At 40.9% G+C, this 18,905-nt stretch overlaps 1 protein-coding gene across 6 annotated transcripts in view; it reads right to left on the reverse strand.

Annotated features, from left to right (window-relative positions):
* GSDMC (gasdermin C) overlaps positions 1 to 18,905 on the reverse strand; it is a 117,568-nt gene that overhangs the window by 50,717 nt on the left and 47,946 nt on the right. For 2 of the 6 annotated variants that reach the window (XR_008536841.2, XR_008536842.2), the window contains exons 6-16: positions 18,625 to 18,790; positions 15,615 to 15,720; positions 13,516 to 13,560; positions 5,642 to 5,764; positions 5,050 to 5,091; positions 4,806 to 4,835; positions 4,485 to 4,511; positions 3,375 to 3,514; positions 2,934 to 3,063; positions 2,396 to 2,469; positions 1,685 to 1,832 (exon numbers count right to left, since the gene is read on the reverse strand). Coding sequence is in view for 4 of the 6 variants with exons in the window: in XM_001153860.4 (XP_001153860.1) it covers positions 1,445 to 1,684; positions 2,396 to 2,469; positions 2,934 to 3,063; positions 3,375 to 3,514; positions 4,485 to 4,511; positions 4,806 to 4,835; positions 5,050 to 5,091; positions 5,642 to 5,764; positions 13,516 to 13,560; positions 15,615 to 15,720; positions 18,625 to 18,790 (1,123 nt within the window). In the remaining 2 variants the exon portion in view is untranslated. Of the gene's footprint in view, positions 1 to 1,141; positions 1,833 to 2,395; positions 2,470 to 2,933; positions 3,064 to 3,374; positions 3,515 to 4,484; positions 4,512 to 4,805; positions 4,836 to 5,049; positions 5,092 to 5,641; positions 5,765 to 13,515; positions 13,561 to 15,614; positions 15,721 to 18,624; positions 18,791 to 18,905 lie in introns of those variants that run through there. The other 4 variants (XM_001153860.4, XM_054657018.2, XM_054657019.2 and 1 more) reach the window with 4 other exon arrangements.

Consider the following 18,905-nt stretch of genomic DNA (forward strand, 5'->3'; position numbering starts at 1 on the left):
CATCCCGGCCAACATGGTGAAACCCTGTCTGTACAAAAAAAAAAAAATACAAAAATTAGCCGAGTGTGATGGTACATGCCTGTAATCCCAGCTATTCAGGAAGATGAGGCACAAGAATCACTTGAACCTGGGAGGTGGAGGTTGCAGTGAGCCGAGATCGTGCCACTGCATTCCAGCCTGAGTGACAGAGCAAGACTCTGTCTCAAAAAAAAAAAAAAAAATTTAATAAAGAATTAACACTAAACAGCCATGAGGAATACGGTTACACTCCTTGGCAATTTACAAATAATAAAATAATTGGAGATAGGAGATGATAGAAGAGCAAGATGGGAGAAGAACTCATTTTCTTGCCTTTTTTAGCAGAAAAAAAGTAAACACTGTTTAAAAGTGAAGACATGATGTGAGCAATAGGGATTACTGGAATACACTAGAGTGAAGTGGTGATTAGTCACTTCATTATTGTCATGTGGAAATGTCGGCCAAGGTGATTCTGATGAGACGTCATATTTAAAATCTTGGTTGATAATTCTAGATGACAGGGAGCATCTAAAGGATTTTAGGCAGAGGAGTGACATACAAAGGTTGCATTTTTAAATTATTCCCCATGCCTGCTGTGATATGAGCCTCCAGGATTCAAGGAAAATTTGAAGAGAACAAGATGGTGGCAGGACAACCAGCTGGGAGCACCAGACCAGCTGTCCAGGTGAGAAGAGGAGGGCTATGGTGAGTCGGCTGGACTGTGTTGATTGGGGATTAAGGAGTGGAGTCAAGGTGGACTCCCAGGTTTCAGCTTAGGAGGCGAGGTGGCATTAGCAAATGACACAGAGAGCACAGAATGAGACAGATACATGACCAAGAAAATGTGACAAAATATTAATAATTGAGGAATATGCACATACACACACACACGTGGAGGCTAACATTTAATGTGAAACAATTTCGGACTCACAAAATGTTTCCAGGAAAAAAAAAATCTCTTCTATATCCTTCACCCATATTCCCCAATTACTAATACTTTATCACATTTACTTGGTCACTTATCTGTCTATCATCAAGTCAACTTACTTTTTGTTGCATTTCAATGTAAGTTACCGTTATCGGTACACTTCACCCAAAACAATTCAAAATGCACACCATTAACTAGAGTGAGTATTTGTTTTTATTATTTTGAAGTAAAATTTATACATAGTGAAACGCTTACATCTTTAACATACTATTTGAAGAGTTTTGACAAATATATAAACTCTCGTCAATATATACTCTTGTCAATATATAGAGTATTCCACCACCCCAAAACATTTCCTGAAATCTCTACCCATTACTGCCTCTACTCCACCTGGAAACGCAGAAAGGCGCAGCCCTATCTCTTGCACCCATAAGGACACTCACAGCATAGACTGGGAGAGGGCCAGCATCTCTGGACTGACTGCCCATCAGGGAGGGCTTAGGCCTCAGCCAGCTGCTGCAGCAACGAGAGAGTCCCATAGAGGGCAGACAGGGGCATCTTTGCTTCTACATCCCAGGTTGACCTGGGGTTATCCAGCTCCATCCTAAGGCCACACTCCTCCAGCAGGCCATAGGTGATGGCCAAACCCTCACTCTGGAGTGGGGCGAGGAGCTCAGGTTTGAGGGTGAAGGGAATGCTCCAGGGGTATCTGAAGTTTGGCTCCAGGATGCTCCTTACCTAGAAGAAAGATGATCAGGTTCTACAGACCAGCCTTTAAGATCAGGAAGAGAAGGCTTCTGCCCCAGTATCCAGGGGCCATGCAGGATAATAAAAGGAGCAAGAGCTTTGGGATCCAGAGGACCAGGAGTAACATGCTGGTCATACCCTACGATCCAAAGATCAAGTTATTGGAAATCAGGGAGCATTGGTTCCGCATCTATGAAATGGTGAAAATAAAACTCCCCTTGTAGAATAGTGGTGTTTTTATTTCTAAATGTATATGCATATATGTATGTATATAGTATATGCATATAAAGGTATGTTTTTATATACACATATACTTGGAGAGAGAAAAACAGAGAAATTAGCAAATCATAACAGTGTAACTAGAGCAGGAGTAATTAGCAAATGGTAACAGTGTGACTAGAGCAGGAATATTATATCCCCTTAGACCTCAAAGTCCTGTGCTCCTATATGGCTATTTTAGGCCTGTTGGGGAATGCTGCAGGGATTGCCATGGAAACTAAGACCCTCCTGAGGGAGGCTTATACCCACTGGACCAGGTCTCCAGAAGGACACTGTAGCCAAGGATTCCCCAGTGGCCACCCTGTGATCTGGACTCCCCTCCCAGCAAAAACCTGTATCATCTCTCTTTCCTCAGAATCATTCTTCTTATCTCTGGTTCCCTCACCCTCTTCCCTGAACTTCTGGCCCCTGGGAAGTTCTCACCAGCTCCTGTTGCTGAAGCAGGATCCTCTTCTCCACGGAACAGGCCAGCAAATCGTGTTGGAAGTCACTCAGCACTGAGGGTGGGGGACATGTGGGGAAAGACAGTAGTGAAGAATCCAGATTTTTCCTCCCACCATAAAGCAGGAGACCCCCTGAGAGAATAACTCCCAGGCAGAGGAATAAAACCCATTAGACTTGAAGGTCAAGCTCCCTGCCCTGGGAAGCCCTTCAGAATGGTCTCCAGGATGCTAAATAAGAGGGACCAGAGGATGGGATTCAGGGGCTGAAAGCTGGAATCACCCACCTCCAATGATCTGTGGATGAACATAAACTGGTGACTTCCTAGGCCTTAAACTCAATTCTGTATCATATGGCAAGTTATCACAGTGAGCCCTCTGACCTTAGAGAGAGCTGTGATGTAAGGACGAAAGATCATGGCATTCAAAGGGCTTTGGAGACACGGCATCTAACACAGCTTTTTGCAGGTCCTGGGGACCAATCTTATGATTCTCCCATTTTTCCCTTTAATTACTCTTACCCATTATGGCTTCAAGGAGATAAAGAATGGGGTCCTTTGGGTTAAACCATGCATGGTTTGAATCCTGTTGAAGTTTCTTTAGGATGGCACCACCAGGGCCATCCAAATGACCTGAGCTGTCCAATTCCAGCTATAGAAGACAGGTATTATTGTTAATAATAATACTAATAACAGTAACGTTATATAATTTGCCTGTGTCTACTGGTGATAACCAAGGGGTAGGCATGAGGGTTCTCTACCTCCCCCAGGGGATTCCAAGCAGCCTCAGTAGTGGGGGCGACTCTTCCCTGGCCCATTGTGCCCGGCACCAGAGTCCCCAGTCTTTCTCATTCCCCTGGCATCTTGCTTATTCTTCCTCTTCCATGTAACTTGGGAGTCATATCTCCTAACCAATCCCATTTACAGCTTTTACCAGACCTATGCAACTGTGGAGCCCCTCACCATGTTCATCAGGTCCTGTAGAGCCCCTCTGTCTCTGAGCATGGCCAGGATACTATAGAACACGACATTCTGAACATCCTTTGAGAGCTGAGCCAGTGTCTTTATTTTCTGGAAAACCTCCTCTTGTAGATGCTTGAAATCTGCTCTCAGGCATCAACGCCGACCAGAAAGTGGGGACAAGTCTTTGATTAGAACATCCTTGGAATGACAGCCTGTTTGCACGAATATGAACCAAACTCCTCTATCCCTTTCAGCTGCTAACCAAAATTGTCTCTGCTAATGGCATGCTTGAGCTTTGTGGATAGAGCTGGCATAAAAAGCTAAAAAGATGGACAATCCAGTGTTCTGAAAAGGGGAAATAGGGTACTGGGGGCAGAGATTGAGATTCTGAAAAGACATCATCACAAATGGAAGAGAATGACAAAGTGGTCATTTCTGGGACATGTCAGGAATACTGTAAAATCTAGCATTGGGCCTTAGAGGTGAAAAACTTAGGTGCTCTGGAATCAGTTTCCATATTGGTTAAATGGGATGTTATGAGGATTAAAAGAGTTTATGTAGGCCAAGCATGATTGCTCACACCTGTAATCCCAGCACTTCGGGAGGCTGACATGGGGGGATTGCTTGAGGCCAGGAATTCAAGACCAGCCTGGTCAACATAGTGAGACCCCATCTCAAAAAAACAAGAGAGAGAGAGAGTTTATGTATGTAAGGCACTTGGCACATGTAAGCTACCCTTATTATCATGCAATTTTGCCAGTATCCTCAATGTTTATGAAGAATTAACCAAGGGGTGGATGTTGAGGGCCCTCTGTCTCTCCCAGGAGACATCTGGCTCCCTCAGGGTGATCTGCTTGGGATGAGAGATCACTGGATTGGAAGCTCCAAAGAGGCAAGAATTTGTCTGCTTGGTTCACAGCCATAACTTTCAGGTTCAGAATAATTCTTGTTGTCCAATAAGTCCTTAATAAATGTTTGTTTGTTTCATGAGCAAAGTGCAAATTTGGAAGTGGACCTCAGTTTCTGACTTGCATAGAAACCACCAACTTGGGTGCTCAGACTTGCAGCTCCCACTCAGAAGCCCCAGGTTCCCCCTTAATAAATACTTACTTTGCCAGAAGCGTTCCTCTATTCTTCCTAGAAGGAGAATCAAGTCATCATCTCACTTCCTCATCCCCCCAAATTTGCTTTTCAGATGTTTTGGAGGGTTCTGCTCTCCTACCACCTCCTCCCTCTTACTTAACTTCTTCCTGCCCCCATTCCCATTCATCCCTCCATGTTCTCAGCTTTCTGGACCCTTCCCATTCCACATGACCAAGGGCCAGGCCCCAGGGCGGTGGTGGCAAAGGCGAGGCAGGGGCAATCTGCCCTACTTACCCCATGTGTGCAGGATGGGATCCCTACCCCCACCTCCAGCAAACTCACACTCACCTACTGGGAGGATGTGAACTTGTTCGTATTCTAAAAAAAGAAATGAAATTCCTCACCAAAGAGGCTCAAAGACTAGATTTCTCCAACCTTCTGCCCTTCTTTCCCTGAACCACTCTTCTCTATCTGTTCCTGCCCTTTTCCCAAGAGGCCAGACCCCAAGACCTTGGGTAATAGCACCAAAGGCAATCAGGTGGTTTTTTGTTGTGCAGATTGTCCTGGAAGGGGAGGGCCAGATTCCACTCACTTGGCAAATGCCCGCTCAAAAATTGCTGTGTCAGAAATAGCTCTGGAAAGAGAAAGAAAAGTGTTTACTCACCAAACATTAGTCTACCCCTACTTTTCCTCTTCTACTTCTTTCCCTCTTGGTCTCACCTCTAACTCCTCTATCCTCCCCTTATTTCTCACATGTTCCATCAGTTCAGTTAAAAAACTTCCCCAGAGAGATGGATCCCCAGGCAGCCTCTTTCCCCAACAGACTCACACCTATCCCAATGTTCAAAGGAGAAAGGCTGGTTTCCCTGTGGCCCCAGGGGACAGTGGCTGGGTCAGAGGAAGGGGACAGTTGCAGGAAATGGAGGAGCATGACTGGGGGAATGTTCTCTGTGGGTCTGTGTGGGCTGAGCCCAAGCAGGGCTCTTGTGGGAATCCAAAGGGGGTCAGGGATCAGCAGTGCCTAAGTTCTAGGCAAAAAAACACTGCCAGAGGAGGATGAGCAAGATGGTGCAATAGAAGCCTACATGGTTCATACACCCCACATAAACACCAAATTTTAACAACTATCTGCACAAAGAAAAGCACCAACATAGAAGTAAAAATCAGGTGAGCAATCACAGTACCTGGTTTTAACTTCATATCATTGGATGAGGCATTGAAGAGGGTTGGAGAGATGGTATGAAATGATGGTAGCAACCCCTCACTCCTCGCAGCACAGTAGCCTACCATTTCGGAAATTTCGTACTCTTGGGAGAGAGGGAAAGCAGAGTGACTGGGTAACTTTACATTGAACTCAGTACTGCCTTGTCATAGCAGAGAGCAGAGCCAGGCTGGGCTCAATCAGTGCCAGTGCACGAAGGGAGCATTTGAAGAAGACCCACTCAAAGAGGAATTGCCCATTCCTTCTTTCAGAACTCAAGTTTCTTGGCAAGCCTCGCAAATGCCAGCCAAAGAGCTCTGGAGTCCTAGGTAAACTTAAAGGTCAGTCTAGGACAGAAGGACTGCAATGTTTAGGCAATTTCTAATGCTGAGCTAGGCTCAGAGCCAGAGGACTAGAGTGACATGTGACCTAAAGAGACACCAGCTGGGGTGACTAAAAAAAGGTGCTTGCGCTACCCCACCCCCAATCTCAGGCAGTGCAGCTCACACAAATGAAAGTGTCTCATTCCCTTTGTTTAAGTGAAGAGAGTGAAGAGTACAGAGGATTCTGTCCCGCATCGTGGATACCACCTCAGCCACAGTAGGATAGGAGACTGGGTAGAGTTGTGAGGCCCCCATTCCAAGCCCTAGCTCCTGGACAACATCTCTAGACACCCCTGGGTGAAAAGGGAACCTACTGCCTTGAAGGGAAGAACACAGTCCTGGCAGAATTCATCATCTGCTGAATACAGAACCATTGGGCCCTAAATAACCAGCAGCAGTACCCAGGTGGTATGTAGTGGGCCTTGGGCTCTGAGATTTGCTAACTAAATGTGTGACTCAGCATATTCCCAGCTGTGGTGGCTATGGTGAAAGACTCCTTCTGTTTGAGAAAAGCAGAGGCAAAAGTAAAGAGGAGGCTTTGCCTTGCATCTTAGGTACCAGTTCAGCCACAGTGGTGTAGCGCACCAAGCAGGCTCTTGGGGCCCTCAAGACCAGGCCTAGGGTCTTCAACAGCATTTCTGGACCTGCCCTGGGCCACAGGAGAGCCCACTTCCCTAAAGGGTGAGACCCAGGCCAGACACCATTTACCACAAGCTGACTGATGAGCCCTTGGGCTGTCAGCAAACATATGCAGTGGCCTGGCAGAACCCCTCATGGGCCGGTGGTAATGGTGGCCACAGAGAGAGCTCCTCTACCTGTGAAAAGGGGAGGGAAGAGTGGGGAAAACTTTGTCTTGTGATTTGAGTGACAGCTTAGCAGCAGTAGAGCAGAACATAAGGTAAATTTATAAGACATTTTACTTCAATCCCTAGCTCCCAAACAGCATCTCTGTACCCACCCAAGGCCTGGGAAAACTCACTGCTCTGAAGGGAAGTGAAAAAATCTCACTGGCTTTGTCACCTGCTGATTGTAGAGCCCTAGGGCCTTCAGTGAACACAGGTAGTAGCCAAGTAGTGGTTACAGCAGGCCTTGGGTGAGACCCAGTGCTGTGCTGGCTTCAGGTCTAACCCAGTGCAGTGCCAGTGGTGGTGGCCACAGGGGTGCTTGCATCACCACACTCCCAATTTCAGGTGGCTCAGTACAGAGAGAGAGAGACCCCATTTGTTTGGGAGAAAGTAAGGGGAAAAAACAAGAGTCTCTGCCTGGAAATCCAGGTAATTTTTCTGGATCTTATGCAAGACCACCAAAGCAGAACCTCTATGAGTCTGCAACAACCACAGAGATATCAAACAGGAAGACCAAGTCCCTTTGAATACCTGGAAAGCCTTCTCAAGGACAGGCACAAACAAGCCTGAGAAGACTAAAATAAATACCTAATTCATCAATGCCTAGATACCAAAAAACATCTACAAGAATCAGGATCATCCAGGAAAACATGACCTCACCAATGAACGAAACAAGGCACCAGGGACAAATCCTGGAAGAAAAAGAGACATGTGACCTTTCAGATGAAGAATTCAGAATAGTATTTTGAAGAAACTCAAAGGAATTCAAGATAACTTGAGAAAAAATTCAGAATTCTATCAGGCACATTTAAAAAAGAAATTGAAATAATTAAAAAGAATTAAGCCAAAATTCTGGAGTTGAAAAATGCAGTTGACATACTGAAGAATGTCTGAGAGTCACTTAATAATAGACTCAATCAAGCATAAGGAAGTATTAGTGAGCTTGAAGACAGCCTATTTGAAAATATACGGTCAGAGGAACCAAAAGAAAAACGAATAAAAAACAATGAAGCACACACATATGATCTAGAAAATAGCCTCAGAAAGACAAATCTAAAAGTTGACCTTAAAGAGGACACAGAGAAAGAGATAGGGTAAGAAAGTTTATCCAAAGGAATAATATTAAAGAATTTCCCAAACCTATAGAAAGATACCAACATTCAAGTACAAGTAAGTTATAGAACACCACGCAGATTTAACCCAAAGCAGACTACCTCAAGGTGTCTCATAATCAAACTCTCAAAGATCAAGGATAAAGAAAGGATCTTAAAGCAGCAAGGAAAAAGAAACAAATAGCATACAATGGAGTTGCAATATGTCTGGCAGCAGACTTTTCACTGGAAACCTTACAGGCCAGGAGAGAATGGCATCACATATTTATATTGCTGAAGAAAAAAAAAACCTTTTATCCTAGAAGAGTATAACTGGCAAAAATATCCTCCAAGGATGAAAGAGAAATAAAGACATCTCCAGACAAACAAAAGCTGAGTAATTTCATCAACACCAGACCTGTCTTATAAGAAATGTTAAAGGGAGTTCTTCAGTCTGAAAGAAAAGGACATTAATGAGCAAGAAGAAATCATCTAAAGATACAAAACTCACTGCTAATAGGAAGCACATGGAAAAACATAAACATTATAACACTATAATTATGGCATGTAAACTATTCTTAAGCAGAAAGACTAAATGATGAATCAATCAAAAATAACTATAACAACTTTTCAAGACATAGTACAATAAGACATAAAGACAAACAACAAGAAGTTAGAAAGTGGGAATGTAAAGTGTAGAGTTTTTACTTTATTAGGTCTCTTTTTGCCTATTAATTCATTTGTTTATGCAATCAATGTTAAGTTCTCATCAGTTTAAAATAATGGGTTATGAGACAGTATTTGCAAGTCTTACAGTAACCTCAAATCAAAAGACTTACAATGGATACAGAAAACAAAAAGCAAAAAAATAAAACACCATCAGAGAAAATCACCTTCACTAAAAGGAAGGCAAAAAGGAAGAAAAGAAGGCCAGAAAACAATAACAAAATGGCAGGATTAAATCCCTATTTATCAACAATAACATTAATTGTAAGTGGACTAAACTCATCAATCAAAAGATGAAGAGTGGCTGAATGGATTAAAAAAAAAAAACAAGATTCCATGATCTGTTACCTACAAGAAACACACTTCATCTATAAAGATACACATAGACTGAAAATAAAGGGATGGAAAAAGATATTCCATGCTAATGGAAACCAAAAAAAAAGCAGAAATAGCTATACTTACATCAGACAAAATAGATTTCAAGACAAAAACTGTAAGGAGAGACAAAAAAAGGTCATTATATAAAGATAAGGGGGTCGATCTAACAACAGGATATAATGATGGTAAATATATATGCACTCAACACTGCAGTACCCAGATATATAAAGCAAATATTATTAGAGCTAAAGAGAGAGATATTATTAGAGCTAAAGAGAGAGAGAGCTAAAGAGAGATTATTAGAGCTAAAGAGACAGTAATAGGTGGAGATCTCAACACCCTACTTTCAGCACTGAACAGATCTCGCAGAAAGAAACTCAAGAAAGAAGCATGAGACTTATTCTGCACTATAGAGCAAATAGAGCTAATAGATACTTAGAGAACATTTCATCTAAAAGCTGCAGAATACACATTTTTTTCTCCTCAGCACATGGATCATTCTCAATGATACATCATATGTTAGGTTATAAAACAAGCGTTAAAACATTCCAAAATATTGAAATAATATCAGCCATCTTCTCTGACCACAATGGAATAAAACTAGAAATCAACAATAAGAGGAATTTTGGAAACCATACAAATACATGGAAATTAAACAATATGCTCCTGAATGACCAGTGGGTCAAGGAAAACATTAATAAGGAAATTGAAACATTTCTTGAAACAAATGAGAATGGAAACACAACATACCAAAAGCTGTGGGACAAAGCAAAGCAGTACAAAGAGGCATATTTATAGCTATAAGTGCCTACATCAAAAAAGAAGAAAAACTTCATAAAAAACTACCTAATGATGCATCTTAAAGAACTAGAAAAGCAAGATCAAACCAAACCCACAATTAGAAAAAAAAGAAATAATAAAGATCAGAGTAGAAATAAATGAAATTAAAGTGAAGAAAACAATACAAAAGATCAATGAAACAAAAAGTTAGATTAATGAAACAAAAAGTTGGCTTTTTGAAAAGATATACAAAATTGACAAAACTTTAGCCAGAACAATAAAAAAAAATGGAGAGGGCACAAATAAAATCAGAGATGAAAAAGGAGACATTACAACTGATACAGCAGAAATTTAAAGGATCATTAGTGGCTGCTATGAACAACCATATGCCAATAAATTGGAAAATCTAGAGAAAAATGATACATTCCTAGACACAGAGAACCTACCAAGATTAAACCATGAAGAAATTTAAAACCTGAACAGATCAGTAATGAGTAATGAGATAGAAGCTGTAATAAAAAGTCTCCCAGTAAAGAAAAGCCCAGGACCTGATGGATTCACTGCTGAATTCTACCAAATATTTAAAGCAAAATATGAATACTAGTCCTACTCAAACTACTCCAAAAAATAGAAAAGAGAATACTTCAAAACTCATTCTATGAGGCCAGTATTACCCAGATACCAAAACTAAATTAAGATACATCAAAAAAAAGAAAAAAGAAACCCTATAGGCAATATCTCTGATGAATATTGATGCAAAAATTTTCAACAAAATACTAGCAAACCGAATTCAATGAAACATTAACAAGGTCATTTACAGCCAGGTGTCATGATCACACCTGCAATCCCAGCACTTTGGGAGGCCAAGGTGGCTAGATTACTTGAGCTCAGGAGTTTGAGACCAGCCTGGGCAACATGGTGAGACCATGTCTCTACAAAAAGATACAAAAATTAGCCAGGCATGGTGACACATGCCTGTAGTCCTAGCTACTTGGGGGCTGAGGTGGGAGGATCATTTCAGTATGTGAGGCAGAGATTGCAGTGAGCCATGTTCATGCCACTACCACTACAGCCTGAGCAACAAAGTAAAACCCTGTCTCAAAAAAAGAAAAGAAAAGAATTCATTATGAGCAAGTAAGATTTATCCCAGGGATGCAAAGATAGTTCAACATACACAAATCAATCAATGTGATACATTATATCAACAGAATGAAGGACAAAAACCGTATGATCATTTCAATTGATGCTAAAAAGGTATTTCATAAAGTTAAATATTCCTTCATGATAAAAACCCTTTAAAAACCAGGTATAGAAGAAAGATACCTCAACATGATAAAAGCCATATATGACAGAGCCACAGCTAGTTTCATACTGAGTGCGGAAAAATTGAAAGCCTTTCATCTTAGACCTGGAACATGACAAAGAGTTCCACATTCACTATTGCTGTTTAGCATAGTGCTGGAAGTCTTAGCTAGAGCAATCAGACAAGAGAAAGAACTAAAGGGCATCCAGATTGGAAAGGAAGAAGTCAAATCATCCTTTTTCGCAGATGATATGATCTTATATTTGGAAAAACCTATAGGCTCCACTAAAAAAACTATTAGAACTGATAAACAAATTCAGTAAAGTTGAGGAATATAAATTCAACATACAAAAATCAGTGGCATTTCTATATGCCAACAGTGAACACTCTAAAATAGAAATTTAAAAATTAATCTCATTGACAATAGGGATAAAATAAAACATCTAGGAATTAACTTAACCAAAGAAGTGAAAGGTCTCTACAATAAAAACTATAAAACACTGATGAAAGAAATTGAAGAAGACACCAAAAAAGTGAAAAGATATTCCATGTTCATGGATAGGAATAATTAAAATTGTTAAAATGTCTATACTCCCCAAAGCAATCTACAGATTCAATGCAATCCCTATCAAAACACCAATGACATTCTTCACAGTAAGAAAAAAAAATTCTAAAATTCGTATGGAAGCACAAAAGACCCAGAATAACCAAAGCTATCCTCAGCAAAAAGAACAAAACCAGAAGAATCACATTACCTGACTCCAAATTAAACTGCAGAGCTATAGTAACCAAAACAACATGATACTGCCATAAAAACAGACCCATAACCAATGGAACAAAATAGAGAACCTAGAAACAAATCTATGTACCTACAGTGAACCATCTTTGACAAAGTTGCCAAGCACATACAATGGAGAAAGGACAGTCTCTTCAATAAATGGTGCTGGGAAAACTGGATATCCATATCCAGGAGAATAAAACTAGACCCCTATCTCTTACCATATACAAAAATCATATCAAAATCATTTAAAGACTTAAATCTAAGGCCTCAAACTATGAAACTGCTAAAACAAAACATTAAGAAAACTCTGCAGGACAATGGTCTGGGCAAAGATTTCTTGAGTAAATACTCCACAAGCACTGGCAACTAAAGCAAAAATAGACAAATGGGATCGCATCAAGTTAAAAAGCTTCTTCACAGGAAAGGAAACAATCAACAAAGTGAAGACACAACCCACAGAATCTGAGAAAATATTTGCAAACTACCCATCTGAGAAGGGATTAATAACCAGAATATTTGAGAAGCTCAAATGACTATATAGAAATAAATCTAATAATCTGATTGAAAATGGGCAAAAGATGTGAGTAGACATTTCTCAAAAGAAGACATACAAATAGCAAACACACATATGAAAATGTGCTCAACATCACTGATCTTCTGAGAAATGCAAATCAAAACTACAATGAGATATTATCTCACCCCTGTTAAAATGGCTTATATCCAAGACAGGCAATAACACATGCTGGGGAGGATGCAGAGAAAAGGAGACTCTCATATGCCGTTGATGGGAATGTAAATTAGTACAATCACTCTGGAGAACAGTTTGGACCTTCCTCAAAAAACGAAAACTAGAGTTACCATATGATCCAGCAATCTCACTGCTGGGTATATACACCAAAAGGCAGGCAATCAGTATACCAAAGAGAGATTTAAGAACAAACATTGCAATACTGTTCACAATAGTCAAGATTTGGAAGCAAACTAAATGTCCATCAACAGAGGAATGTATAAAGAAAATATCAAACATATACACAATGGTATACTATTCACCCGTTAAAAAAAAGGAATGAGATCCTATTATTTGCAAAAACATTAATGAAACTGGAGTTCATTATGTTAAGTGAAATAAGTCAGGAATAGAAAGACAAACATCTTATGTTTTCACTTACTTGTGGGATGTAAAAATCAAAACAGTTGAACACATAGAGATAGAAGGATGCTACCTGAGACTGGGAAGGGTGGTGGGGGGTCTGGGGGAGAGGTAGGGATGGTTAATGGGCACATTTTAAAAAGCTAGAAAGAATGAATAATACCTAGCATTTGATAGCACAACAGGGTGACTACAGTCAAAATAATTTAATTGTACATTTTTTAAAAACTAAAAGAGTATAACTGGATTGCTTAGAACATGAAGGATAAATGCTTGAGAAGATGAATACTCCATTTTCCATTATGTGATTATTACACATTGCATGCCTGTATCAAAACATCTCATGTACCTTATAAATATATATACCTCCTATGTACTCATAAAAATAAAACAATAAAAAGACCAGGCTTTGGAACTCACCATCTTGAAAGGTTCTCTGTTCATCATCATCTGAGATGAGAATGGCTGAATGGAAAAGAAGAACTTCCATTAGGAGAATTGAGGTTATTCCTGCCTGAGTCTTTCCCATAGCCTGAACCTAGACCAGGGAACCCCTTATATCAAAACCACTGGGGTGCCTGTTAAATCTGACCACTGGCCTCACTCTGTGCCTTCTGAATCACTTTGAAAGGTGCCCTGGAACCTGCATTTAAATAAGCAATTTAGGTAATCACTTTGCCATCCAACATTTGGAAATTACCTTGATAGAGTAAAGGAACTCAGCTCCCTTTGACCTTCACTAGGTAGGATTGCCTCTTGCTGCCCTTTTCTTACTGATCTGCCTTACTTACCACTCTCAATTTGGCATCTTCTTGGATGATTTCACATTCTGTGTAGAGAAATATGCTGAGGTCTGAAATTCACCTAACACTAGAGTGTAAGTGTTCAACAGGGGAAAGAGCCTATGAAGAAGACAAAAAGTTGTATAAGGGTTGAAAAGTGTGAACTGAATGAAGTTAGAGGAAAAGCTAACCTCACAGCAGTGACTGCAAGTCATGTTCTGACTACTAGCGGGGAGAGTGGCGCTCCGCTATGTCAGATGCCTCACTGTAAAATGGAGATGAGATCTTCTCTCCCTAGCTGATGAAAGGAGTAGAGATACATGCCCAGCAATGTAACTGACACCAATTCATCTTCACCCTCTCCAGTTCATCAGGATCTTTCCCCTAGCTTGACAATAGGCTCAAGTCTTCACCATCTCATAAACCCCCTTCCCAAAGCTAAGTGTCCTCCTTTAGTTATCACCTCCTCCCACCTGTTGTCCCCTCACAGCCAACTTCCTTCAAGAATCAGCTACACACTGGGTCCTCACTTCCCCTCTTTGCATTCACACTTCAACCACTGTAGTTTATTCTCCAAAGAATCCACCTGGCTTCAGTCACCAATGAATATTGACCTGATTCTATCTGGATACTACCACATCATGTTCTGTAGGGTCTTCTTTTATCTGACCACATCATTTTTTGTTTGTTGTTGATGATGATGATATTTTGAAACTAGAGCTCCTTTTCTTTTCCTTCTATGTTAAAATCATCTTATCATTCACCATGACCTTTGATAGTGCCACCATCTCCTGGTGCCCTCAGCAGGACTCTCTGACCTCTCCTGAGAGTGGGAATCCCATTCTCACCCCTTCTCCTCATTAGAGAGCTGCTTTGGATATGGTCAGTCTTTCCAGAAGCCAGAGTCCTCTAACTGAAAGACTGGAGACAGTTCAGCCTCATTCTGTCTATGGCCACTGATGGGAGGTAACTGACATCAGGACACTCCCGTGACCATGTTGCAGTGAGGATACTATAGGTAGTAGAGTGTGAGAGTGAGTGTGGGAGAAGGAGGAGCTGAGCTCGATCTGTATTAGAATGAGCTCTAGCTAGGACTCAGCATTTGGGAAGGGAGAAAACAAGGACTCTGAGAGCCAGTTGTGTTCCCAGCACTCACCGTCACACCTAGGTATGCAACTGACACAGATGCTTCTGCCCACATGGAGTCTAAACCCAAAGTGTGTGTGGTCAGGAACTGTGCATTTTGAGGCTGATGAAGGAGGGAAAGATGTAGATAAAATTCAGGCTTATGTTCTTAGGACATCGTGTCTGCAGTTTTGTTTGTGATTGTGATGTTGTTACCTCATAGGACCTTAATGTGGGGTTATGGGTAACCTTGGGTAAGCCTCTGTGGCTGATGAGTTGCTGAGGGTACTTAAATGAATAAGGATGGTCAGGATTAGGGTTGGAATTTGCCCAGTGCTAACAACACTCCAAGATGAACAAGTTGGATTATTTTCCAGGTACGAGACTGTCTGTATCTGTCAATAGCAGCATTTCACCCAGGCCATGCTTGGAGGTGCCTCTGTGTGGTGAGATGGGTGTGTGCCCTGGACAGTAAGAAATGTGCATGCTTCTCCTTGGATAGGCAGAGCAGCAAAGATTGCATACTATGGTTATTTTCCTCTCATTTCTCTCTTAGGAGAAGCAGACACCCCCTCCACTACCATCTGCCTTGCTGAGCTCTGCTACTCCCACCTTTCTCCTTGATAACCAGCTGCTTTCTCTTATAAGCCATCACCATGCCTTTCTGCAGAGTCAGCGCCTTCTTCTTCACTCTGAGACTCTCTCCTTGGCCTTGACCCTGGGGAGAGAAACCAGACAATACGGTATTAAATGTATGTAATTTTAAAGGTCAGATGGCTCTAGAAAGCTCATTAGGAAAAACATCAGCATTCCCTGCTCTCATCCTCCCTACTGCTGACTTCTGATTTCCAATCACTGCTCTTTCTTCCTTATTTCATCCTGTGCTCATCTTCCCATTTTTCAATTTCATGTTGATATTGCCATGTTTTTATTTCTTTCCAGATTTAACTATTGATTCTCTCTTTTTGATTATGTTGAATTTGTTTTCCTTCTCTTTCATCGTTCCTTATTTCCCTTCTCCCATCTTCCTAAAATATTAAAATCCTAATGTTTAAGTTAATATTCACTGTTTATACTTGGGGAAAACTGCTTTTCCCCACTCCCGATCTTTCCTTTATCAGTTAACGTGATGTCCCTTTGCCTTGTCTGTCTCTTTACTCATTCTCTCCAGAGGAGATGGGGGACACATTTTTTTGAGACCTTGTACATCTAAAGACATTTTTATTGTACCTCTCACACTTGATTGATATTTTGACTGGACATAGAATTCTTGGCTGGAATTCTCTGGAATATGACTTTATGTCCCTTTTAGAAATATTTATGGTTGTCTTTTTGAGGTTAAGTGTTCTGAAAATTCACAGTTATGTTTTATGGGGTGGATCTATGTTGACTCAAGAAACCATGCCTTCAGTGGACACTTTCATTCTGGAAACACATTCTTTGGGTCTCAGAACCTTCCTTGTATTTCCTCCTGAAAGATTTTCCACATTGCATTATGTCTTTGTTCTCCCCTTCTGGAACTCGTATTATTCAGGAGTAGTTAAATCTCCTTGACTGATCCTCAAGTTTTGTTTTGTTTTCATTGAGACAGTGTCTCATTCTATCACCCAGGCTGGAATGCAGTGGCACAATCATGGCTCACAACAGCCACAACTTCCCAGGCTCAAGCAATTCTCCCACCTCAGCCTCCCAAGTAGCTGGAACTACAGGCATGCACCACCGCACCTGGCTAATTTTTTGTTTATATTTTGTAGAGACAAGGTCTCACTATGTTGCCCAGGCTGGTTTTGAACTCCTGAGCTCAAGCAATCCACCTGCATGAGCCTCCCAAAGTGCTAGGATTACAGGCATGAGCCACTGTGCCTAGCCTCCAAATTTTTTTAATGAATATTCTCCTGTCTTTTTGCTTACTTTTTCCTGGAAATTTCTTCGATTTTGCTTTTTGACCCTTCTATTTAAGAAAAAGAATAATAAATTTCTACTACTCTATTTTTAATTTCTAAGAGCTATAAATATCCTTTTTGCAAAGCATTATTCTTTCATGAAAATAAAATATTATCTCTTAAAGAGGATCAAGTATTTCTTACCTTCCTATGTTGTTTTTGTTTCCTCTAATTTCCTAATTTCAAAGTGTTTTTGTTTTGGGTTTTAGGCTTTCCTCAAGTGTCTGTGATGTTTTTTTCTGTTTTGTTAATGAGTGAAGCATGAAAGCTGTTAAATGTGCATAGGCAGGGCATGTTGAGTAGATGTTTCACTTTGGGGCAACCAGGCAGGGATTAAACTGTCTCTTTGGGGTCTCCAGTGGTTGGGGTTTTTTAAGTTATTTCTTTTGTACTGGTTAATTTTCTTAGGAAATAATTCTTCAATCTCCCGCCTAGGCTGTGTGTTGTAGGGGTAGAAAGGGTAGAGACGTGATGCCTGGAGCTGAATGGGGAAAGGGGCTCAATGTCCCCACTCTCAATGAGGACTTGCACTTATTTTCCTTTTCCATTATGGCTTCTCACTCCCACCCTTCACTGTAACTAGTCTCCCTAAATCTAGAACCCACAGGGAATAAGTTTTCCAGAAGGTCTTCTGCCAGAGTGGGTGAGGGTAGGTGCCTGGCTATGCAGAGGTGGGAAGGGATTTGGGCTCTGAGTGTTCCTTATAAAAATTCCCTGAAGTGATTATTACACATCGTATGGCTGTATCAAAATATCTCATGTACCCCATGAATGTATACATCTACTATATACCCACACACATTTTTTAAAAAATTAAAAAGATTTCCAGTCTATATTCCTACTTGCAGTCCCACCTACCCCCTATCTTCAGAGGTAGCTAGTGCCTCCGATTCCTGAACCTTTTGGGGGTTCTTGTTTCTAGACTTTCTTCCCTGCTGCAGGTGGGGGTCTACTATTCCTGCTTTCCAGGGTCTGTTACCATTTGTCCACTTTTTAGCAGTAACTCATTGGCATTGGGAAACTTAGTACACATATCGGGTTTCTTCTTTAGTTTTTAAAGCTCTTAAGTAAAGACAAATTACACAGACATATTGTAAAAGCACATTATAACACATATAAACTTTATAAGCCCTTGACCCATACTTAATCTGAATAGTTGATAAATGAATTTATTTATATTAAAAAATATTATACTTGGTTATTGTGAATGACTCATGTAAGTCACATGTGCTTGAAGATACTCTGATCTCACTCCTTGAAATATTTCTTATCAGGTTACCTTAGAGTTTAAAGTACTTTAACAACCGGGGTTTGGTGTTAGTGGTCCCTCATTTCTCCCAGCCATAAAACTAGACTGTATATAACACAGTGACCACTCATTTGAATTCTGCAGAATTTATCATTTACCCAAAGCAAAACACAATACTAAATAATTAAATATATTTCTGATTTTGTCAATACTGTATGACCCCGTATAGTAAAACACTGTAACGGAGGATATTAGAATATACTCTCAGATCAGAAGTCAGGATACATCGACATGTAAGAAGTGGGAAATAATGACTCCATCTCTTGTAATCCCTGGAAATAGAGTCCAGAGCCCCCTAGGAAATGAAGCTTGGCTGCCAGGACTGGCTGTATTTTTTGAATTTCAATCCCACTTCAGGACAACTTTATACCTTGCCATAGGTAATCCAAAGAGCAATTTTCCCTAAAATATTCACACTACTGCTATCGTACAGCACAGTATTGTTGATCAGTTCAACAGCCTCTGTCACCACGTACAGGTTGTCCCCTCTCCTCCGGCACTCCTTCAGAAATGATGGCTCTGGATCCAACAGTTTCCTGGGGATTTAAGGAAGGAGGACAAGAGTCAGAGTGGGAAAGTGATGGCTTTTCAGGTTACTCTGGGTGCCCTTCTCCCCAAGACCGGGGAGGGGTGCAATGGCTTTGGACCCTG

Source organism: Pan troglodytes, chromosome 7 (genome assembly GCF_028858775.2).
Source record: "Pan troglodytes isolate AG18354 chromosome 7, NHGRI_mPanTro3-v2.0_pri, whole genome shotgun sequence".
Classification (NCBI taxonomy): Eukaryota; Metazoa; Chordata; class Mammalia; order Primates; family Hominidae; genus Pan; species Pan troglodytes.